Here is a 26,303-nt window from a genome sequence, read left to right on the forward strand (position 1 = left end):
GAGGAGGAAAAGAAGAAGAAGAAGAAGAAGAAGAAGAAGAAGAAGAAGAAGAAGGAGAAGGAGAAGGAGAAGGAGAAGGAGAAGGAGAAGGAGAAGGAGAAGGAGAAGGAGAAGGAGAAGGAGAAGAAGGAGAAGAATGATGATCAGGAGGAGGAGGGGGGAGGAGAATGAGGAGGAGGAGAGAGGAAGAATCTGGAGGTCCCACTATTCTCTTTAAGGGTACACCCCCAGTGACCTAAAGTCCTCCCACTAGGCCCCTCCTCTTAAAGTTTCCATGCCTCCCAATAGTGCCTCAAGCTGACCACCAAGCTTTCAACACCTGGGCTTTCAGGGGACTTGTAAGATCCAAACCATAACAATTGATATATCTTCTTCTAGGGTTAAAATATAGATAGATAGATAGATAGATAGATAGATAGATAGATAGATAGATATAGGCATATTACATATATGGATAGTTTTTAAATTAGCATAGTATAGTTGTAGACCAACTAGGTTGATTCCAATTTCTTTTGCCAAAAGATGAGTTCTTAAGCCATTTCAATTGGTCCTCAGAACCTGGCATCAAGTAGCTGTGCACACGTCTAACAGCATGAAGTAAAGTGCTTTATTATGTTCACCTTGATGTATGCACAGCCTGAAATGCCAGTAACTACTGGACATTGCAGAAAATCTCTTTAGGTTGCTGAGTCCAATAACACTTAATGCCTTTACTAATAGAAAGTGAAGTGGCTCGGAATAGTTGTCCTCAGGGAAGAAACAGAGAACAGAAATTAAATAACTTATCTTGGCTATGTGCCTTCGTTTATCCTTCTAGAATGTTCACATCATTTCTTTACAACTTTGGTTTTTTTTCCTACTCATGTATTACTAAAAATAAAGTATATAGAATTAATATCCTACTATTTTGGTATAGGATAGAGGATAAATTAATGGAAAACCATTACTGAAATTTAATACACATTGGAATTTTGGGAATCTCTATGTAGCAGGGAGAAATTCCACAGGGTATAAGAATTCTGAACTAAAGTGGCTTAATTAGCCAGATACCCAAGCTCCTGTTATAGTATCAGTATAAAATGATTTGTTTCAGTAAGGTTTAGAAGCATTCTCATTGGAAAGGAATTGGCCAAATGAAATTGATACATTTTATGTCAATAGTGCTAAAATTATGTTCCTAAAATAGATTAGGAGGATTGATGGTTTTTGTTTTTGGTTTTTTTGGTGGGGGGGGGGGGTAGTGGGGATTGAATTCAGGGGCACTAGACCACTGAACCACATCCCCAGCCCTATTTTGTATTTTATTTAGAGACAGGGTCTCACTGAGTTGCTTAGTGCCTCGATTTTGCTGAGGCTGGCTTTGAACTCATGATCTTCCTGTCTCAGCCTCCAGAGCCACTGGGATTATAGGTGTGCAGCATCGCACCCAGCTAGTGGTTTGATTTTTGAAATCCCAAAGCAGTGATGGTCCATCTCTTCTGGTCGCCACATAGACTTCAATTAAATATTTTCTCTCTTTCAAAAAAAATCAATTTGGAAGACAAATGTATATTAGTAGCCATTTGTTAATAGAGTAGGAAATGACATAATACAACTGCTCAGAAACCACTTCTTAACATACTGTTAGTGTAGCAACTACAAAGTCTTATGAAACAATAATTTTAAAAAAACTTTAAAAAGTTCTTTTTTCAAGCAAGAAAGAACCTATTTTACTGGGTACAGTGACATACACCTGCAATTCCAGCTACTGTGGAGGCTAAGAGAGGAGGATCACAAGTTCAAGGACAATTTATCAAGAGCCTGTCTCAAAATAGAACAGAAGATATAGCTCAGTGGTAGAATCCCCCTGGGTTCAATCTCCAGTAATGCAAAACAAAAACAAAGAAATGGCATATTTACAAATAATTTTACTTCCTTTGTCAACTCCTGTGAAAGCATAGCCATGCGACATCGCTTTCATATCTGCTAATCTGTGAAAAGCCCATGTAAAACTACCAAGAAACCCAAGTGGATGTGATAACAGTCAAAAATCTAATCATTTCTCCTTAACAAATTATGCTTTTTAAAATGCTTTTCGTGAATCCTTAACCCAACCAGCATAATACACTCAGACTAGAGTCTCATTGGTGGATTTCTCACATTTTGTTCACATTTGTTATCCAGGCAATGTGAGAACCCTTGTGAGTAGCTAAATAACCTGAGGGCCTTTCAGCAGTTCATAAACATGAAGTAGAAGATATGACAGTCAGATAGCCTGGCTGATGCACTCCACTTCCAGTGACTCTGAGCTCCTTTCATCTCTTTTTATACAAGTGTCGCTTCTAATCGCATCAATATTACATGGAAACAAATGCAATTTGCATCTAGTAATAAAAGATAAAGGAATGCCTGAACACACAATAAACTGCGCACTCGTTCATCAGAGGTACATACAGGAGGAGGCCCAGAACTTTCTCCCTGCAGCTAGAAGTTGTCATCCCTCATTGTTCCCCTTTACCATGCTGCTCTGTAAATTTCAGAACACAGAATAATCTGTGTAGGAAAAAAACAATACAAAATTTTACTGAAACAACTGAAAAACAGAATGACTCATTTAACCCATTTTATAATAGGAAAAATTATATTACTGTTAAATTAAAATGACTTCACATATATATTTTCTTACTGAAATAACCTAATGTTTCAGAATGCCATGTTTCTATGGTCAAAAATTACATGAAGAACTGAGATGCCTTTTAAACATCAGTGGCCATACATTTCTCTCAGGTAAATAGTCTCCAGTGAAAATCTTGAGCTCCTCATCAAGACCATTCATAGAATTAAATATTTTAAATGGGACAAGCTATTTCTAGCATGAACTTGATCCACTGAACGTTCTCTAAAGCTTGTTCTCACTCTGACTTCAGAATTCCTTGTTTTGGTTTTCTTACAAACAACATATGCTGGTTGTTTGGAGCAGCCAAAGGACTTGAATGACGTAACTAGCATGGTTCAGAAGATAATACTGAGAACATTCATGCTCAAGGCATGACTCAGACAGGCATGGTGCTGCCTGCCTGTAATCCCAGCAATTTGTGGAGGTCAAGGCAGAAGGATAGAAAGTCTGAGACCAGCTTCAGCTTTTTGGCAAGGCCCTAAGCAACTTAGCAAAACCCTGTCTCAAAATTAAAACTAAAAAGGGCTGGGGCCAGGTGTGGTGGCACATACCTGTAATCCCAGTGGCTTGGGAGGCTGAGACAGGAGGATCGTGAGTTCAAAGCCAGCCTCAGCAATAGTGAGGCACTAAGCAACTTGGTGAGACCCAGTCTATAAATAAAGTACAAAATAGGGCTGGGGATGTGGTTCAGTGGTAGGGAATCCCTGGGTTTGATCCCTAATACAAAAAAAAAAAAAAGGATAATTCAAGGAATAAATGGGATATTGTTATTGTTAGTTCATTATTTCATTAATACAATAGCTATTAATAATAAATATATGTAAAGTCAGTAATAATTTTGGGAAACATTAGTAATTTTGAGAATCAGGAAATCTCACTCCTCTGGAGTGAAGGATGAAATTATTCTCGCCCAGAATATGGGGCTGAGAATAGAAGCAAAGGTGAAAGAAAGTTCCTTGCTGAGGAGGTGGTGGCCAGAGGCCACCGTCCCACCATTCCACTATTTGAGGAACAGCCTTTGGAATGAAGGAAACGATGATTATTCTACCTTGGATGTGAAATGAAGAAAGCAGAAGTACAGATGTCACAGATAAAGATGCATTTGAACCTCAAATCCTCTGGAATATAACAAGTATCTACTGTTCTACAAAATTGACCTCAGAGGTCTTCAAAGCAAGGAGTCTGGTATCATGGGCTGCCTCCTCTCATCTACAGTGTCAAAGTCCTGTGGACAGGGAGTGAGTGGATCCAGCTATCTCTTCCCAGCATTGGTCCCTCCTGGCTGTTGCTCCTCACAGTCCCACATTTCATGGGCCTGGGAGCTTTTCTGGAAAAGGGAGTCCCAGGCTCTGGCTTATAAGGCTGAAGGTCTCCATGCCCCGTTCCTGCTTCCCCCTGGAGAACACACCCCACTAATGCACTTCCTCTTCCCTTGTCTTTCTACGTGCTCTTTCTTTGGACATGGTGCTTTCTAACCATCCTTGTAGGGTGGCCACACTTAACACCTTCTTACCTCCCCTGTTCAATAGGACAAATTCCTGGGACTCAGTCATCACAGGGCAATGAGTCTCAGCCCACGGTTTTTCCTCTACACTGTACTCGGTATTTGTCTCTGCTGTGTTTTTGTGTCATTCATATGGTGATGTTTTTGTTCACTCAAAATTGAAGATCTATCCTTGATTGATATATACGTTGATATTTCTAGAAAATATTTATTTACTTATTCATTCATTCATTCATTCATCAATATTTATTCAGAACACTCTGCCAGAGAGCTAAAATTCAGTTTCTGTCTTTTCCAGCAAGGATAATGTTGAATTTAACAGGCACAAATGATGAGCAAAGGTGAAATGGGATATGTAAGTTTTCAGGATGAGCAACAGTGGACAGTCAGCAGGTATAGCCTTCATTTTATTGATTAAGAGAAAAGGAAAACCCAGAGACAGGTCTTGAAAGACTTACCCAACATCATATATCTTGTGAGGGACAGAAGAAAACAAGTTACACAATCTGACTTGTGACCCACCATGATATCAAATATGCACAATTTTAAACACCACATCACCAAAAAAAAGACAAAAAAAAAAAAAACAATGATCATTGTCTTCTTCTATTTTGCACTCTCTCCAATCCTACATGGGCTTGATTTTCCACAAAACACATCCAAGACCACATGGCAAAAGACTTATCTTTACAAGATAAATCTGGGACTGGGACTGTGGCTCAGAGGTAGCACAGTTGCCTGGTATGTGTGAGGCACTGAATTGGATTCTCAGCATCGTATATAAATAATTAAAATAAAGGTCTATCAACAACTAAAAAAAAAGAGAGAGAGAGAGAGATAAATCCACCCAAGAAGTATGTTTTAGAAGAAAGCGCACACAAAGGAGTTCAGAGTTTAGAAGGAAGAACAAATATTTGGAAACTAAAAGGACCTTGGGCTTACTTATTTTTGGATGAAGGCATTTTTAAAAAATAAATGATTACACCCATTAATATTTGTATAGATTCCACTTGAGTGTCTGCAGCCATCTTGAATTATTACCACCATGATTTTCCCAGAATGATCATAGATTTCCCTGCATATTTTCCCAGGAAACTATAAATAAACAAAGCCACTAGAGAGTATGTGAAGCTTTACAACCAAACCCTGGTTCCAGGGATGTAACTGACTCTTCAATATCAACTTAAGTTAAACCAAGTACATTCCAGATAGGATAAAGTCACTTTTATCCTAACACACAAATACACATCTCTTTCTAAGCCAAATTATGAGGATCCAACTGGTTTTGCTACCACCTGGGACCTTGCTTATGACAGTAAGTCCCCCGATAAATTGTACTCTGTGCAATCCTGGATCTGTCTGCCTCTCTTTACCCAGTCTAAGTGCACCTTGGGGCTAATTCTCATACATAAGACTGAGTTATTCCAGAACATTATTATTGCCTGAACAATAATAAATGTTATTTGCAAAACATGTAGTAAAATTTTTTTCACTATTTTTTCAGTTCTGGGAAGTTTATAACATCAATCTAAAATGCAACAAGATTTAAATGAACAATCCAAGGTAGATGCTTACTTTTTCGAATGTTTTATCTGATGTATTAAAAGCTATGAGATTTTTCTAGGATAATTAAATGTAATAAATTTTAAAAGGAAAAAGCAGTATACTGTATGAGAAAAAGAAAACAATGGTTTAATTAGACACAGGCATAGGAGCAGCTCACAAGTTAAATTTTCTTTCATGCCAATTTTCATTAATAGATATTTTTTTGTATGCACACTCTGTTTTGAAGAAAAATCAAAAAGAAATATGCCGGGCACAATAGCAGATTCTTATAATCCCAGTGATTTGGAAGGCTGAGGCAGGAGGATCCCAAGTTCAAAGTCTCAGCAACTTATTGAGGACCTAAGCAACTTAGTGAGACCCTTCTCCAAATAAAAAATAAAAAGAGCTGGGGATGTGGCTCAGTGGTTAAGTGCCTCTGGGTTCCATCCCCAGTAACCCCTCCCCCCTGCTCCACCCCAAAACACACACACCAAAAAGAAAAGGAAATATCAAGTGTAGACGCTTATACTTTATAGAGGCAAGAGTAAAACAAAGAAGATTCATTATCAACCACACCTGCACTCAAATAGCAAGTGTGGCTGGGCGTGGTGGCACATGCCTTTAACCCCAGCAGCTCTGGAAGCTGAGGCAGGAGGATCACCAGCTCAAAGCCAGCCTCAGCAAGTTAGCCAGACCCTGTCTCAAAATTAAAAATTTTAAAAGGGGCTGGGAATGTGGCTCAGAAGTAAAGTGCCTCTGGGTTCAATACCTGGCACACACACACACACACACACACACACACACACAAAAGATCAAATATGCCATCCTTGGGCTGGGGATGTGGCTCAAGCGGTAGCACACTTGCCTGGCATGCGCAGGGCACTGGGTTCGATCCTCAGCACCACATACAAATAAAAAAAAATAAAGATGTTGTGTCCACCGTAAACTAAAAAATTGATATTAAAAAATTCTCTCTCTCTCTCTTTAAAAAAAAAAAAAATATATATATATATATATATATATATATATATATATATCATCCTCACCACCACCACCAGTACTGGGGATCAAACCCAGGGGTGCTTTATCACTGAGCTACATTCCCAGTCCTTTTATATTTTTATTTTGAGACAGACTCTCACTAAATTGCCCAGGCTGGTCTCAACTTGCAATCCTCTTGCCTCAGCCTCCTGAGTCACTGGGATTTGTGCACCCCTGGTTCCAGCTATAAATGTGGTATTTTGTCTACCACTAAACGATTGAGGGTAAAGCTTGCCTTAGATCCCAAACTATGAAGATTCAAGGAACCATTGAATTAATTATAACATTTTCCTTTGCATTCCTATCTCATGTACTATTACTTTAGTGGAGAGTTCTACCATGTTTCAAGATAAAGAAGAAGGCTAGGGATGCAGCTCAGCAGAAGAGTATTTGCCTCACACGTGTAAGGCTTTGCAATGCAATAAACAAATAAGTAAGCAAGCAAGCAAGCCAGGCTTTCTTTTCCAAATATGGCTCCTAAGCACCCTTTCCTTATTTGCTCTCCTCACATTCCCAGAGAAATTGAGGAACACTATTATTTTTTTCTATGAGGCAAATGAATTCCAGGATTCTCTGTTTCTTTTTTTTTTTTTATTGATTATTTAAAGCATTACATAGCTCATGATATATCATCTTTCATACATTTGACTCAAATTGTGTTTTGAACTCCCATTTTCACCCGATTCTCTGTTTCTTTATCCACTCATCAAAAAATGGTTAAGGGTCTACTCTGTTAGACACCGTCCTAGATGCCACTGCTTGGGGCTTACTGGAAGGACAAGGGCTTGCAGACCAGGGACTGAGGGAGGAAAGGGAAGAAGGATGGTGGGTGGTGGTGGGTGATGAATTCCAAGTGGACCCAGCCTTGGGTGGGGTGGGAGCAGCACCTGGAAGAAAGCTTTCCTCCTGCTGCTGTGTGGAAGATGGGTTTTCAGGGGCCAGGGGAAATAAGGGCCCACTGGGAAGCTACTGCAGGGAAGCAGGTGAGATTGGGTGGACAGGTGGCCGTGGCAGGTGCCAGGAACTGGGTGGGACAGCACCTTTCTGGGGGCTCCCAGGAGAATTAGAGCCTGGGTGTGGTCCCTGGAGAGCACCAGATGGGCTCTGCTCTGTACCACCACCATCTTGAAGACCTTGAACCTCAGGGGTATCCCTTACATCATACCACCTCTCACCTGGCTCTCAGCCCCTGGGGGCAGGATCTCAAGGTCATTAATCACTAAGGTAGTGCTGCATCTGCTAAGTCCATATAGCACCCCCTCCTGCCTGTTGGAAGGGAGGTTCCTGCCTCCCCTCTCTCCTCATCTGCTTCTGCCTGTCTTAAAAGCACCAGTCTTACTTGTTTCTGCCTCGGGATCCAGCTCAGCCCCGACTTTGGAAACACTGCTCCTTCTTGCCATTCATACTCCTTGGTGGACCTCAGGACCACTCCAACCAAACAAGCCAATTCCCCTACCCCAAAGCCCAGCTCTCCTGTGGCAAATGTCGACTGCCATCCCAGTGACTCGGGAGGCTGGGGCAGGAAGATTGCCAATAGGAGGCCAGCCTGGGCATCTTAGCCAGTCCCTGCCTCAAAATTTTAAAAAATCTTAAAAAGGGTTGGGGATTGTAGCTCACTGTTGGGCCCCTGGGTTCAATCTCCAGAACAAAAACAAAATAATGGGGCTGGGGTTGTGGCTCAGCGGTAGAGTGCTTGCCTAGCACATGCGAGGCCCTGGGTTTAATCCTCAGCGCCACATAAAAATAAATAAATAAGATAAAGGCATTGTGTCCATCTGCAACTAAAATATACATATTTTTAAAAAAACAAATAAACACAAAAACCATCTTACCTCCTGGCTCTGCTGTTGGAAGGAAAGACCCTGCTCTTTCCCAGCAGAGGAGCAGACGGCAGATGCAAAGCTGAATCTGTAAAATGTTAAAGATAATATGTGCTTTCCAGGAGCTTGTAAAAACTGCTGCGGATCTATATGCAGATGTCTTTCTACATTTAGTCAACTGACAGGCACCCAGGACAGGCTTGCTGTTGTCATTTTTTTTTTTTTTTTAGATGCAGTGTCACTATGTTGTCCAGGTTGACCTCAAACCCATGATCCTCCTGCTTCACCTTCCCCAGTAGCTAAGATGACAGGCATGTACCTCCATTGCGGCAGTATTAATGGAAATGTTGAAAGTTCCTTTACCTGGAAAATGCTTATTGAGTACCTCCTATGTTCCCGATTCTCCGATGACCTGAGGATAGAGTGTTAACTAAGAGAGAATGATCCCTTACTTTGCAGAGTTTATAATGTCAGGGGGAAAGATTAAGTAAGTAAATATAAATGCTGATTAAAGCTGTCAAGGAGCAAGTACATATGCTTTGAAACAGAGCACTGGATTACAGAGCAGAAGGACCTAACCTTTTAAAATAGGTTTGTATATACTTGTCTCAAATCTCAGATTGAGGTCTGTGTGCTCAGATGTTAAACAGACCCCCTCCCCCCCCCCCCCCCCCCCGCCCAGCAGGAAACCAGTTTCTTCAGGGACTCTCTGGGGAATTGCTCTATTTGTCTGCAATCCGCTCTCTCTCCCAATATTAAAGCTGGTTTCACTCCTCTCCTGTTCCCAAGAGATTGGCGCTCAAAAGTGGTTTCCTTTCCCAGTTTGCGCCCTGTCTCTGGTTCTGGGTTCCTTCTAGATCTCCAGAGTTTCCTGATCCTTTCTAGACTGCTACACTGTTCTTCTCTAAGGATTCTCTTTTATTTTAAAAAACTAAAACTCCACACTCCTACAGCTGTGTGTACACAAAAACAAAGATTAAGATCAAATTAGATTAAGATTTATTTATCTAATTTCTAAATCTTAAGAGATTTCTCCTTCTTTCCCAAACATACCTCCCAATGGAAAAATGAAGGGAGAATTTTCCTGAATCTCCCTTCATCTCAGAGTTCTGATAAATGCAAGATAGACATTGAAAAACATGCACAATGTACAAGCTATGGTTTCCACTGGTATGAAACTTTGTTCAGAACTATGATGTTCGTGGCTAAGAGAACTAGGAACTGTTTTATGGTCAGTAAGAACTTGGAAGAATTTCCTCTTTCCACTACACCAAGCAGCTTGCTAAAATATAGTGGTGGCTCTGGGGCCAGAACAGTCATATGCCTTTGTTGGAATTTATTCTAAGCGTGATTAGAATCATATTCACAACTGTGTGGTCCAAATTGGCCAGGACTGTGGGAGGTGCCATCCAAACCTCACAGACACGACACGGGATCCTTCAGGATTGTGCCGTATACAGAACAACTGCAACTGCTCAGAACTTGAAGGTTATAAAACAAAAAGCCCTTCTTAAACTGAGGGAGCAGCCAGGGACTGGGGAAACCAAGTGTACCCATGATAACTTCAGTCAGGTGACTCTCTACTACCCCGGCCAGATCTTGTTTTTTTCAAATCCATCAGAGGAAAAAAGTCCAAAAAGGTACACAAGAAGTTTTGCATAATATTGTACCAAGTTTTTCCTGTTTTACTAGATGATGGCAAATGGGCATTCAATAGCATATGTAAAATCCATCAGTGCCTAATAATGACCTATATTGTCTTCCTTCCTTCCTTCCTTCCTTCCCTCCTTCCTTCCTCTATGGTGCTGGGGATCAATCCCAGGGCCTCATACATGCTAAGCAAGCACTCTACCCCTGAGGTACATCTCAGTCTTGAAGATTTCTTCGTATAAGTTCCATTCTTTTGAGAGAGAGAGAGAGAGAGAGAGAGAGAGAGAGAGAGAATTTTAATATTTATTTTTTAGTTTTCGGCGGACACAACATCTTTGTTTGTATGTGGTGCTGAGGATCAAACCCGGGCCGCACGCATGCCAGGCAAGCACACTAACCGCTTGAGCCACATCCCCAGCCCCATAAGTTCCATTCTTAATATAATAATGTATATGGGCTAGGATTCAGATAGACAATGATTCAGAGAAAAATATGATCAAAAATAAAACAAGTACAAAAAGAGAAAATAATATTTTTTAAAAAGTAGATGGGAAACATTGATTTTTACCTTTGCCCTTAACTGAAAACAGCAGACACTTGATACCTTTTTTTTAAAATATTTTTTAGTTGTTGATGGACCTTAATTTTATTTATGTATATGTGGTGCCAAGAATCGAACCCAGTGCCTCACACATGCTCTCTTCCACAGAGCTACCATCCAGCCCAGACACTTGATGTCTTTAATGAGAAAATGTAAGGCATGAGTAAATAAAACAAATATTACTAGAACTAATATTGGTAAGTTTAAAAGGATAATGATTAATGGTACCATTTCCTTGGGACAGTACTATGAGAACGTCCAGGATTCCCCCTAGGGACTGTATTATAATCCCCATTTGGTGTCTGTATTTAGCCAACTTGGAATATTTTAAAAGTAAATTCTCCACATTGCAACTGCTTTCCAACTGTGCTCAACTTTAGAGATGGCCAAAATAAAGTCCGTGGCAAAAATCTGTCTCTGTAACAGGGCAGGGTAAGCCAGAAAGGAAACAGTTCTAGGAGAGAAGGTGTCTTGATCCAGGTCAAACCACTTCACAGTCTGTCTACCCCAGGTTGAAACCAAGGCACCAAGCAGAGAAACAATGACTCCTACCCACACCCAGCCCCTCACAGCATTTCAGGGTTAAGCATCCACATACATCACCACGAAAAAATTTTATGTCCGTCTGTCAGAATTTTTGGCCTCTAATTCTGTTTCCTCCCTTGCCTCATTCTCCCCAGGGACTTTTGTTTGGGGAACTATTTTCCTCAGCCACACCACACGCCCTTTCCAGGAGAGTGATCCTCCACATAGGTGGTGAAGCACTAGGTCAGAGTCACAATCAACATTGTTTCTGTCCCGAGAGTCCCCACTGCTAGACACAGTGGCCTGCAGCTCCAGAGTGGAATTCTACATAAAACTGTCCAAGGTGTGACACCTTCAGCACCCCTCACTGTGCCAAAGGGTTCATTTCTGTAGTTAACATCTTCTGGGGACAAGCCCTAAGGGTACAGATAAAAGATGCTGTCTATCTTCACAGTCCAGCGGAGACTCGGTATGGCAGGAAGACAGGTTAATAATACTTATTCCACATGGCATGTTCAATGATTCAGGTAAAACCAGAGGGCATTTCATGAAGACTGGGAATGAGCCAAAGAAGATGGAGGAATCTTCTTTGAGGTGGACTCAGAGCTGACCTCTGTAGCACAAGCAGGAGGGACTGAGCTCAGGAAGTTGGGTGTGGATTCATCTCAGGCAGGAAGAGCAGCACTGTGTCCCCAGATTTACTACTGTGACTTAATAAGACATAATCCATACTGGGCTGGGGAGGGGGGATGCGTGCCTATAGTCTCCACGCCTATAATCTCAGCTCCTTGGGAGGCTGAGGCAGGAGCATCACAAGTTTATATCCAGCCTGCACAACTTAGCAAGACCCTGTCCCAAATTAAATTTTAAAAAGGACTGGGGATGTAGATCAGTGATAAAATGTTCCTGGGTTCAATACCCAGCACCAAAAGCAAAACATAATCCACTTATGTTCTAATTGTATCAGGGGCAAGACTCTGGTAGGTACTCATTTAATAAGGTGATGAAGTCATCCTATTTAATTGGCAAGAAGATCATATTCCTGCAAGAGGAAATGGTTTTTTTTCATAGGAGTCTTATCTGATAAAACTCAAAGGCAGTTCATGGCAAATGCCAGGAACTAGTAAACTTTGGGAAGTCTATCTTTGGGCGACCTCTACGGTTTTTTTGCAATGCATGTAGGCCACTGCCTCATCTCACTAAGCATGGGGCTCACACTTCTGACGATGAGTAGATGAATCTTAGGATCTGTATCCTAGGGCTAGGGGTTTAGCTCAGAGGGACAACACTTGCCTAGCATAACAGAAACCCTGCATCTAATCCTTAGCATTGAGGAAGGAAGGAAGGGAAGGATGAAAGGATGGGAGGAAAGGAGAGAAGGAGGTAGGGAGGGAGGGAGAGATGGAAGAAGGAAGGAAGGAATTAGACATCCTTCCTCTTGGAACTCATTTGCACACAATATTACAGATGTCTATTATGTATCTAACCACTAGCATTCTGCAGCACTTGAGGTTAAATGAGGACTTTGGGTTCTGTTAGTTTAAGAAAAAAATGAAGTTAGCAGACTTGAGAATTTTTTTATAGTATTTTTCACTGAAACCATATTTAAGTGTTTTTTTTAATCCAAACAAAATCCAAAAAATCACATATTTTGTAATTTGGGTTATTTCATTTTTTGTTTTTGTTTTTCTACTTAGATGAAGCATGGGAGCATGGACAAAGTTATCCAAACCAACCAGGAACAGGAAAACAAGGTAGGCTTTAAATATAAAACTTTTTTTTTTTTTTTAGAGAGAGTGAGAGAGGAGAGAGAGAGAGAGAGAGAATTTTTAATATTTATTTTTTAGTTCTCAGCAGACACAACATCTTTGTTGGTATGTGGTGCTGAGGATCGAACCCGGGCCGCACGCATGCCAGGCGAGCACGCTACCGCCTGAGCCACATCCCCAGCCCCTAAATATAAAACTTTTGTTTTAAATATATGAGCTTTTCATGGCAGAGTCTAGAGTTTGACAGTAAAACCTTTGTCATTTCTTATGGTTCATCTATTGCCTGAAAGAAAGGCGCATTTAAAGTTTTTGTTAGTCAGACACAGAGGCACACACCTGTACATAGTCCCAGCTACTTGGGAGGGTGAGGCAGGAGGATTGCTTGAGTCTGGAGTTCAAGGTCCACCTGGGTAACACAGCAGGACCCACCTCAAATAAATAAATGCTTTCCTTTTGAATGTGGAAAGTGTCCTGTGATTTCAACTTTGGTCAGACCTGGTCACCTTTATGCAATAGCCAGAGGATTGTGTGACACATCTCTCCCCTATGTCCTGAGAAGCAGGCCCTGGACTTCAGAGCAGAAAGGAACATTTTTGCACTAAGTAAGGAACTCACCAGGATGGTTTAGTCCTACTGGTACCTATTCATTTTTTTTTAATAAACATTTAGATCATTCAAACCTGAATCACCATCAGCAACTAATTTAACATTTCATTAAGTAAAACAACACTTGGTTAAAATTATTTGTGAAAGATATCATTGTTACAGAAGGAAAAAAAATCACAAAAACATCAAGTAGTTGAACATCTGCTGTTCTCCATATTGCTGGTTTCTCTCTGCCTTGCATCGGGCTCCTCTTGGCCTGGGGAAGGCCATCTGCTGCAGCCACGATAGCCTCCAGATGTCTTGGCTCCCTGCTGGCAGGAGGTCTCCCATCTGTCCACTGAGTCAGGAGGTCTGCAGCCTGCCTGACCCAGGGAGACTCTGGGCTTCCAGTTAACTTGTGTAATATACTCATGCCTTACTAGCAGCTCCCTTTTGAACTGAGAAGTCCAATAAAAAACCCTACTCATCTCTCTTCCCTCACATCCTCCCTCTTCCTACACTATTTTCATTCCTTTTCCTATAAGGAAGAACCACCTCTCTCCATTAAAAAAAATAAATAAAATAAACAAAACCCCTTTGACCCTCTCCTTCTGTTCCAATGTCTTAGAGGCAAAATTTGTACTCTGCTACACCAACTTCTGCCAGATTTGATCACCTCTCCTGTCTTTTGAAATACAAAGAATTCTCTTTCCTAGTACTCCTCCTACTTTTCGGTTTCTGTGTTCTCTGTTTTCTCCTTCTTTCTTCTCCAGGCTCACCACGTGGCATGACTACACGATTGGGAGTTGTGCAGTGCAGGGCCTTCACAGCCGGACTATCAGTCTGGGCTTTTTTGTGCTTTTTTTTGTTTCCTTTCTTCTTTTTTTCCTTTCCTGCAGAGCTTGCCAGAGTTCCAGCCTATGACAGTAGAATGTATTTTGACATATTATATACACATGAAGTATGATTTATCCTAATTAAGACTCCATTCTTGTGGTTGTGCATGATGTGGAGTTTCACTGGTGGTGTATTCATATGTGAGCCTAGGAAAGTTGTGTTCCATTCACTCTACTGTCTTTCCTATTCCCATTCTCTCTCCCTTCCCTTCATTCCCCTTTGTCTAATCCAAAGTACTATTCCTTTTTTAATTGATTTTTTAAGAAAATAAATGACAGCGTAATGCATTACAATTCTTATTACATGCACAATTTTTCAAATCTCTGGTTATATATAAAGTATGTTGACACCCCCCACCTCCTTATTGTGTGCTAGCATCTGCATATCAGAGAGAACAGCCTTTTCTCATTCTAACTCCCCTCCCCCAGGAAATCTGACTTCTTCCCTTTGACTTAATTAACATACACCCCTCTCCCTGATGACTGCATCTCTTCAAGTGTCTCCCAACTGAGCATACCTCTGAGCCCCTACCTCCTACACAGGATGCCCCCCCCCCCGGGGGGGGAAATTGAACAAATTCTCTCTACAATTTTATTCCTCCTCTTTGTCACTTAATTTTGCTCTCAGCATTACCAATCTACTTGACAAAGGAGATGCTACTCCATAAATGCAAAACAGAAGAGGTTCTTCTCACACCAGTCTCTTTGCCTTTCCACATGTGTAGTAGTTACTCAACTAGAACAGGGACCAGTTTTGCTGCCTCCTATTACAGTCAAAGCTGTTATTCCCATAATGCTTCACTCACCTCACTTATAGACTAAAATGAGGACGGAAATGAAGTTTAGTGTAGGAAACTCTGTCATATTCCAATAATTTCATCAGCTCATACCATGTAAGGTCATAGGAAATCCCAGGACCACTAACATGGAGCCTGGCATCAGCAACCTCCCAAGTGTAAAATTCTGTACATTTGTTTCCATCAGGATGATATCCAGATTTCCAGGATGAGTTACGCTCCAGCCAGCAGTACCACTAGGCCGGGCCTCCACCGCTCGACCTGCCTGCCTTCCCCTCACGGCTCTCCTGCTTGGGCTCCATCAACCCTTATCCAGCTTCCTTGGGGCCTCCCCCAGCCCACCTCCCAGTACTGCACAGGCCTGAGGCCTAAGGGCAGTGGGGTTACAGGTGGTCGCCCGGAGGGTGGGGTTGTTTGCTGCAGTTGTTAATCTATCCCGACTTACTAAAGAGAAAGCTTCATAGTGAAAGAGACCCAACTTTTAGTTCCATTTCTCTCCCTAACCGGTACCAAAGGTACCACTGTGGACATTTCAGTTTGGACAGAGCTCATCTGGGTCCTGTCAGCCTTCATTTCAATAACACCAGATTGGGGGCAGGTCCAGAAAATTCATCCCTGTTCACTACTGTGGAGGGATCACTCAAAGCCAGTAAGTGACATCAGTTATAAAAAGTTATGAAAATTTTTGTTTCAAAGGTCAAAGTAACCTCAGAGAGTTAGATGAAAAAAAAAAACAAAAGTCTAGCTAAAAGAACTGAATAAATCCTTCTTGAACAAGATGAAAATTCTATCAGCCAAATCCATTCTTTCATATCTGAGTTTAAGTCATTTTCCACTCCCCAACCCCACCTTTCCCTGAGTTTTGTATTATTTGAGGGCAAGGCATGCTTTCTACATAAAGAAAATGCCTTCACTTCAATGATTAGGATTCTATGTTCAACATAGTTTTGCTTTTTGTTTTGCTTTGTTTTTTTTTTTGTTGTTGTTGTTGTTTGGCAGTGCTGGGCACTGAACCCAGGGCCCTGCACATGCTAGGCAAACACACGACCACTGTACCCCATAATTGTTTTTAAGAATGGGGGGGGGGAATCCTCAAATCCTCAGTCATTAAAACAGCCCTAAGGGGCTGGGGATGTGCCTCAAGCTGTAACCGCTCGCCTGGCATGCGTGCGGCCCGGGTTCGATGCTCAGCACCACATACAAACAAAGATGTTGTGTCCGTCAAGAACTAAAAAAATAAATAAATAAATATTAAAAACTCTCTCTCTCTTAAAAAAAAAAAAAAAGAAAAAAAAAAAACAGCCCTAAGCTTATACATTTTTCTAATGTGATCAAGATGGTTTTCAAAATATGTTCCATTTGTAGTGACAGAACACATCTGCCTCTGCATCTTCCCACTCCTGGGAATCCTAAGAACATCTCATGTCTTTATTTTTTAAAGGAGTTTTAATAGTACATATTTACACGGTACACTGAAATCATTCAATATATGTACATTGTGTAATGATCAGATTAGGTAATTAGCATTTCCCTCTCCTTAAACATTCATTTATCACTTGTTATGTTAAAAACCTATAAACTTTTCTTCTCTAGTTCTTTGTAAAATACATAGTGAATTGTTGTGAAGTATAACATTAAGACTTCTTCATCCTATGGCACTGTATTTTGGTATACTGATCCAACCTCCCTCTCCTCTGTGCCCACTACTTTTCCTAGCCTCTAGTGACCACTATTCTGCTCTCTACTATGAGAGGTATACCCTTCCAGGTATATCTCTACTGCTATGAGATCAGTTTTTGTAGGTTTGACATATAAGTGAACAGTTTTGTAGGTTCGACATTTATCTTTTTGTGCCTTATTTAACTCAGCATAACATCCCCTAGTTCCAACCACATTTCCTGAAATGACAAGACTTTATTTTCTTTTTATGGTTTAATAATGTTCCATTGATTATGTGTACCACATTTTAACCAGTCCCTATTGGGCATTAGGTATTGGATATGGAATTGATTCCATAGGTTGGTTAGTGAAAAACATCACATTTCTTAACTGGTAATTAAGATTTGGAAAGTACAACCTAGTGGCCTCGGGATAAAGTGGAATCAACTAAAGCCAATCAAACAATACTGCTTCTGATTACTGAACAGTCTCCCTTAAAATGTTGTGCTCATTTTTAGAAATTTGTAGTTTGCAAATGATGATTCTAAAATATTTTTCTATACTGAAATTCATAGTATGAAGATTGAGATTTTCTAAATGGTTGTCTCCTGTATGGTAAGGGATATTAGTTTGGAATATACAATGCCATCTTTATAGATGTGTTATAGTTTGAATCTCAAATGTCCCTGCAAAGGTTTGGTCCCCCGTGCAGCAACGCTCAGGTGAGACTTTGCAGAAGTGCTTAGATAAGGCTTTGACCTCACTGATGGAGTGACACCTTCAAGGGTTCATAATCGGGTAGACTATTGAGAGGTGGTGGAAACTACAGAATGTAAGGTCTCAATGGAGGACATAGTCACTGGAGTGTGTCCTGGAAGGGTATATCTTGTGCCCAGCCCCCTACTCCCCCACCATCTGCCTGCTGCCATGAGATGACACTTTCCTCCACCTTGCCCTTCCGCCATGATGCTCTGCCTCACGTCAGGTCCAAGGCAATGGAGTTAGCTGACCACGGACTGTAGCTTCTGAAACCATGAGCCAAAATAAATCTTTCTTCCTTGTGTTTTTTTTTTCAGGTATTTTTGTCACAGAGTTGAAAAGTTGACTAACATAAGATGGAATCAAATTAAAATTAAGGGGATAGTTTTGTATCTTTCTGAACTTATAATCTTGATCAACATAATCTTTAAAAACATTTAAGTTTTCTTGTCTATGGATAAGGAAAATATTTTCTGTACTCAAGTTAAAACTGTAAAAACATTTAAAGATGAAGAAAATCAAGAAAACTCTAGCAATACTACTAATTAGTATTTACTAACCACTTTGGCCATTCGCAGTGCTAAATATGTTATTTACATTGTTTTTTCATGTTAGAGTGACAATACATATAAATTTAAGTGTGGTTTAACAGAAACTATTGATGCTTCTATTAGGAAAAATTCAGCCAGCATTCATTCACCTTAGCTTTCAAAGGTTGACTGGCTTTGCTTTTTCACAAATCTTTTCTTAACGAGATCAGTGGTGGTCCTTCATGAAATTGCTTACATAAAAATATAATTGTATATCAAAGATTTTTAGCCCCAAAGGAGCAGGACACCAATTTATATTGGCTTTACGTTCATTTCTCAGCTTTTGCACCATTTCTTTAATAGCAGTCACAAACTGAAGGCCTTCAGCTAAAAGCATTTATGAACTTGGATATTTTTGCCTTTCACTTTTTAAAAATTTATTTGCTACTAATATTTAAAAGCTAGGAGTTTCGCCCTCCCTTCTTTCCTTTCTTCTTCTTCTGGTTTTAGTTATTTTGTTTTGTTTTGTTTTGTTTTGTACTGGGGATTAAACCCCAGGGTCAGTTTTACCGCTGAGCTACGTCCCTATCCCTTTGAGACAGGCTCTCACTAAGTTGCCTAGCCTGGATTCAAAATTGCAATCCTCTGACCTCAGCCTCTTTAGTAGTTGGGATTACAGTTGTCACCACACCTGGCAAGAATTTTATTTTTGACATCCATATTTTCTTGAAAAAATACGACCAGACTGCCTTTATCACTATCTTCCATGCTCCCAACTGTCTCCATGCACTCCAAGCTTGAGGCCAATGGTTCTCCCTCATTCTACTCACACAGTAGTTTTTCATTCACCCGACACCCCTCAAATTAACCAGCCAGGTTCTTGGAGGTCTTTGAGTTTATAACTCCTGTCTTTAATTGTAGATATGATGATAACAACTAAAACTTCACAGTGCTTACCAGGGCTAGACAATTTCCCAAGTATTTAAAATGCACTAACTCATTTAATCTTCAAAATAACTGACAGGTGCCAGGTGGCTCATGCCTGTAATCCCAGCCGCTGGGGAGGCTGAGGCAGGAGGATCGAGAGTTCAAAGCCAGCCTCAGCAAAAGCAAGGCACTAAGCAGCTCAGTGAGACCCTGACTCTAAATAAAATACAAAATAGGGCTGGGGATGTGGCTCAGTGGTCAAGTACTTCTGAGTTTAAACCTGAATTCAATTTCCAGTACTCCCCCAACCCCAACCCCAAAATCACAAAATAACAGGTGAACACAATCTGAATCCCCATTTCACAGTTTCAGAAGCTGAGACAGAAATGTGGACAACTTGCACAAGGCCACACACTTGGTAGGAATGACTATAGACAGAGGATAACTGGCTCAGAGTCTAAGCTTTCTTTTTCACATGGTAGCAGGTTTCCTCTAACTGATGTCTTTACAGTTAATCGCCTTTGGAAGTACCTAATGGGTGCTGCTCTTTGAAACACCTAGGGAGTACACTTTAGATAGAGATTGGACCTTACTTAGTTAGCATTTTATTTAATGTCATGTTGGTTGATTAGACAAGTTGCCCTTTCTCTAAGGCTTTACTGCTATCTGCCAGAAAGCTGTGGATACAAAATGACAAATGAATGGTTCTGAGTTTAAAGGCACCTCTAGAGCTGTCTACACAGCCATATGCAGTGGCCCTAGGCTTGAGAATGTCTTGCTATTTTTACAGTTAAGACTTACTTCATATTTGTATGCATATAAGATTAACGAAAAAAATGTTTTGCAATAATAAAAATCTATGAATCATACATGTCATTTTCTATGCAACTTGGACTTTTCATTATCAAGAATTATTTCATGATTAGGGCAGAAAAATTTACAGTGATGATGTTAGACATTAATATCTCCAAATTCCAGGAGCTATTTCCCTCTGCCCAAGAGAAAACTTGAAAACTCTGACAGCTGTTCTATCTTCCACAGACATGATGCAATCACAAAAACTTCATCTTTGCCCAAGTAAAGCCCTTGAAATTGCATGGTCTTTCAGCATCCCCTCCCCTTCTTGTAACATAAAGCTTGAAAGTTATAATAAGAGATTTGCTCTACTAATTCTTTAATAAATATATTTAAGTATCAATTATACTGCTCTTATCCCAATATTAATAACAATGAGATAGGATTTGAATTCAGATTTGTTTGACTCCTAAATTTTGGTTTATTCTACCATTCTACAATGCCTCCTAAATGCTAAATTAGTCAAGTAGCTGCTCACCAAGTCTACTAAGTATTGAGAGCTATGCTGGACCATTTGAAGAACTGTTTGGGGCAGATAGTGACTAAGTGCTGGGAGTGAGGACATCACACTCCTAGGAAGCAGAGAGCAGCACATAATCAAATGGAACTACATTCTTGAAGTTAAGTTCATTCTTTCCAAATGGGACAGACATCTAATTAAGAGTCCCAAAGATTTGGGAGATTGAGAGAACCCTTTGGAGAGGAAGGAAAAAGAAAGATGAGAATTCTCAGTGGTTAAGTTCTTGAAGATGTTGAGAAAGAGAACTGTACCCACGCCAACTCGTCATGTCTCACAATTTAAAGTCTAACAGAGCAGAACTAGGAAGTTATTTGTTAAGTGGGGGGAAAAAAACAACTCTTCCAAGTAAGCGAGCAGGGAGAGTATCAGAAATCCTAAATTAAAAGGAGTTACACTCAGTCCAGCCAAGAAGCAATAGAGCATGGCTGAAGAGGGCTTGGGGAGATCTGTGTGAACTTACAGGACCGTGGTCTGCTGTGGTACCTGAGGAATGTGATCCAGCATCAAGTGCATGCAGCGGATGGTGCTCTTAAAGCAAAGGCACCGGCTGGGGCAGGGCAGCACTGGCAGACACCAGCTGGCCAGGAGGAAGCAAGTGGTCCAGCAGAGGAGTCTGGGCTCCATTGCTCCATCCGCGGCTGGACAGCAGCAGCTGTGGCAGCAATAGCAGTGGTGGTGGGGATAGTCGGGGCTGGGCTAAACCAGGCTTGGGAGCAGTGCCTGAAAGCAGCTCCCAGGGAAGAGGCACCCCCTGGCCAATCCAGAAGGAGAGAGATCACATTACGACGCTGAAGGCAGGGGGCGGCTCTAAAGCAGAAATCAGACTCCCAAGGACAAGGGGGACTCGTGAGTGCAAGAGGCTCTGTAGGCAGCGTGATGCAAATAAAAACTTTTTCCAAAGTTGCTTCCACTGCACTTTTTATGTAAGCCCCAGCCTCTTAGCCCCTAGCTGTCCTTTTGAAGTTCAGGTTGATTAATTATTTATTGAATCCAGGCAGAACAGTTTTCCTTCTTTTTATCTGATAACATTACCAAATCCTAAAAGGGCAGGCCGTTCTAATGAGTTGATCTAGGTGCACGAATTCCTACCTTGCTGCAAACGGTGCCCTGAAGAACATGGTTTCCCTCCTTTTTCTATATTCTACCCCTAAACCCAACACATTTCACTCAGGTAAAATTCAAACTGCCTACTTCAGATTTTTTCTTCAATATTTAATGTTTAAAATTGTATGTTTGAAACCATGATCTCGTATACTAGTAGGACAGACAACTGGTGGACAAACGTGTAACTATGTAAAGTAGTGCAGGTGCTGGCTGGAGAATGGCTTGTCATTGTCATGCATATCCAGGAAGTGAGTGGGCCCCTCTTTGAGGATGTCTGGAAGAACAGGATTGATAGTTAAACACTTATACTCTGGGCATTCTGTTAAGCAGATATTAAAAAGGAGTGGGGGGAGTCTTGATTTGATTTTATCTTTAAAGAATTAAAGTTTTCCAACAAATCTCTTTTTAAGAATAGAAATACAAATTAAAACTTTTATGGTCAAACCCAGGTGATCAGACTGGGAATCCAATATAGTAAATGCAGAGTTCTGTGGAGTCTTATCAGTTTTAAGAGGAAAAAATAAATACATCCTTCCACAATAGTCTCTTCAGGCTGTGTACATTCTTCTGTAGGTGAATACTGCCCTCTTTTGGCAAAATGCTCACATCTACATGTGTGATGTTTGGGGGCTTAAAATACAAAAAGACTGAAAGAACCAAACTAATTTATGTGAACAGGATGACTTTTAAATAAACCTTAAGTATGCTTGGCATTTTTAATGTGTTTTATTGTCAAAGTATATCAAAAAAATTTTTTTAAAAAGCAAATTCCTTTCAACTGTACTCATACAATTACTACGAGTACAATTACTACTTGTCAGTGTTGGATTTGGAAAATGTGAATAAGATGGGCAGGTTAGTGCCTTACAATTTCAGCTCAAAAATATAATAAATATTATCTGTACTCATAAGGTCCAGAAGGATAGATTAAAATCTTTCTAATTTAGAAGCCTATGTTAACATTGAACTGGGGGGAAAAGAACACTGATTACTGACTTTGAGTACAGGGCTTTGGAAGGGTAAGAACAAGCATCACACCATTACATGGCCCTTCAGATAGTACCTTAGGACAACTAAATGTGTTAGATAAAATATTTAACACGTTTTTGAAAATGCATTTATGTGCCATGACTTAATTAGCAAGGTGTTTACAAAAGTCCAAAAATGAAGTGAAGTGGGAAGTCCATAAGGCTAAGTAAACACTGAAGGCTGGTCCAGTTTGAGGTTATTTGCATAACTAAGTGAAATTAACTTTGGGACTGGAATAGGAGAGGTACTAGAATAGAAACCCCTCTACTAAGCAGGGAGTCTCACCTGGAAAAATCTGTATAGCCCCAGAGCTGTATCTTAAAAATAAACTGGGAACACTTCCCACCCTTGCCCTTGCCTACCCACCTACTCACCCTGACAAAACAAGGAAAACTGCCTATTTCAAGGCTTGACAGTGGGGAGGCAGCAAGTAAAATCTCCCTGGAGCTGTCATAACTCCAAAGTAGCCTTCTAGTGCAGGTCTAGATCATCCCACTCCACCTGAGTGGTCCAGAAGACCTAATTAAGGATGTAAAGAGTCCCATGGTCAAAGTTGTACAACACAAACTCAGTCAAAACCCACAAACTACAAAAGTTGTAAGTGCTAACCATGGAAACATCATGAGAATTTACACATGAAATCACACAAGGAATACAAAATAATTAAGTTCCATATGTTTATGTAAGGAGACAAATAGATGAGGATGGTGGGTACATGAGGTGAAGAGAATAATCCAATGAAATGAGCCTATTGTACTGATTCCCCACATGCTTTCTTTGCCAAAAAGCAATCTGCCTGCAGGCCTTCTGTCCAGGATGCACAGGAAATATCACATTTCTCAACAGACTGAGGCAAGCAGCTGAAGGTCTGGCAGTCAATGTAGGTAATGAATGATGGAGGTTAAGAAGAGGAAGGCTAGTTTTCAAAGAAAAGAGAATGGGTTGCTAATAGCTAACCTCTTCCCTGCACAAGGAATTGCTAAGGATTACCCCAAGCTGCTCCTTCTGGCCCTTAGACAAGTACACAGAGAAGAAAAGGTGGGAGGTTTGGGAGTCTATAAAAGAGCAAGACACACCCATTCCTGAGGGCAACCACCTCTGGGCCCTCTTCTCTCCAAAGAAGTCTGCTATCCCTGCATTTGTCTCTTTTTAAATGAAACTTGCTTTCTATGCGTTTCTTGGGTATTTAATCTTTAAAACCAGGGGAATGAAGACCAATTCCTGACTTGTATCATTTAGAGAACTGAACACATTAATAAATTAAACAACCCAGCTGATCTTAAAAAAAAAAAAAAGCAGAACTAGAAAACAAAGCAGATAGTAAAACTCACTAAATGGGTTTACCAGCAAATTTCAAACAACCTTAAAAGAGAATTGGTGCCAGGTATTGTATACACAATCATAATCCCAGGGATCCAGGAAGCTGAGGCAGAAGAATTACAAATTCAGACAACTTGGTGAGGCCCTAAGCAACCTAGTGAGACTCTCTCTCAAAATAAAAAATAAAAAAGGGTTAGGGATATGGCTTACTGGTAAAGTGGCCCTGGGTTCAATCCCTCATGCCAAAAATACATAAATACATAAAAGAGAACTGATGATCCATGAATATATCTGAATGATCTAAAATTCAACGCAGAGAGGAAATGTCAAGATAGTATTTGTAAGGGGGAAAAAAAAGGTAGCCAAGAATCTCCAGAATATTGACAAAAGAGAACAACTCAACACAACTACAAGACATGTAAATAGCAGGTGGGAAAAATGAAAAGATATTCACACGCAGGCACATTATATGAAACTACAAAGGGTTAATGATGCAAAGACAAGAATGTTAAGACATCTTTAAAGCAGATACACATGACAGATGACCCCCAAAAGGAAAGACCATCAGTTGACTTAATAACTACAATGGAAGACAAAATATAGAGAAATCACAAATCCTTTAGAGGAAATGCTGTCAATCTAAAATATTATAAACAATGGACATAGTTTTTAAATGATTCTTTTTTTCTGTCAGACAAAACTAAGAGTTTGCAACCATAGTCCTTTACTAACAGAAACTTAAAAGGACATACCCTTGGGAAAAGGAAATTAGGATGGTCTAAGAGGAGGGAAGGAATAATGAGCAAAAACAGGTGCAAATGGGAGTATATCTAATCTAACATTGGTTAGATAAACAGCAGCAATGGTATGCTATACAGCTTCACATTTTAGAAGTAAAACATATGCCAGCACATCATTTTGAGGTGATGACCTCAGAGTTAGTGTTCTATTACTTAAGGTGATAGGAGAGTAACTGATTTTTAAGATTAATAAATTAAGTGAATGCATTAAAATGTTGTGTAATCACTAATAGCAGGAGGGAAAGTATATAACTTCAAAAATAAAAATAGAAAAAAATGAATAATAATCCAAAGAATATAGAAAATATAGTAGGCATATAGCTCAACAATTCATTTGATAGTAATATTTAAAGTGAATGTCAATAGAAAGCATCAAGTAAGATTGTACAAATAAATTTTTAAGAAACTCAGCTATCTCTTGTTTATATGAAACATCATCTAAAACATAAGCAACAACAAAAGCTGAAAATAAAATAGTATACTAGTTATCATTTTGCTATCCAAGTAGGCACACGCACAAAAATATACTTAAGTCATATTAGATTTGAAAAACACAATTTAAAAATGCACTCAATTGACATTAATAGAACATGACAGTGGGCTGGGTATGTGGCTCAGTAGTGGAGTGCTTGCTTGGCATGCATGAAGTTGAGGGTTTGATAACCAGCACCCCCAAAAAAACCAAAACCACGACAAAAAATGACACTGAAAAATTGCAGTACATTTTTAGACACATCAAGCCATTTATATAAAAAAAATTACCATAAGGTTAATAAAACAAGAAATAAGGCTGTTCTTGTTCAAGACATCTATTTAGCAATGTCCTGAAAGTCCCAAACACATCAGGTAAAATAAAAAATCAAAAAAAAAAAAAAAACCACCACAAAACTGTCTAAAACTTATTTAAAGATATGAGTCTCTGTGTAGAAAACCTAGAAAAGTCACAAGAGACAAGGATATAAATATTGTACAAAAATCAATAAAAAGTCTAAAATACCATTTTAATAAACAGAACACAAGAATAGCAATAAACCTAACAAAAGATGACAGACCTTAGAGCCAAATTGTGTTAACTATTAAAACATTTAATAAGATCCCAAAGGAAAGAAGTACCATATTCATGTATTCATATCATAAGATTGGCAAGAGGGGCATAATCCCAAAAATGTTGTGTTTATGTCTAATCTGAAAAGCTGTTCATAAAATTACATGAAAGTCTACTGGTTCAAGAATAACGGAGAAATGCCTGGAACATAAGTTGAAGAGACTTAGCTTAGTATATCAAGAATTAGGGTAAATCTATAGTAAATAAAACTGTGTGGTTTAGCAGAGGGATATATAAACTAATAAAATAAAAAAGAAAGCTAGATACGAGCACAAATACATGAAAACTTAATTTGTGATTAAGTTA

General features: G+C 39.9%; 1 protein-coding gene across 1 annotated transcript in view; it reads right to left on the bottom strand.

Annotated features, from left to right (window-relative positions):
- PXDNL (peroxidasin like) overlaps positions 1-21,332 on the bottom strand; it is a 489,071-nt gene extending 467,739 nt beyond the window's left edge. Inside the window, exon 1 of the mRNA XM_081265922.1 lies at positions 21,100-21,332. Coding sequence (XP_081122048.1) covers positions 21,100-21,263 — 164 coding nt within the window. The 5' untranslated portion in view covers positions 21,264-21,332. The remainder of the gene's footprint in view (positions 1-21,099) is intronic.
- Positions 21,333-26,303: the final 4,971 nt, after the last annotated feature.

This window comes from Spermophilus citellus, assembly GCF_964194105.1.
Source record: "Spermophilus citellus genome assembly, chromosome: 14".
NCBI lineage: Eukaryota > Metazoa > Chordata > Mammalia > Rodentia > Sciuridae > Spermophilus > Spermophilus citellus.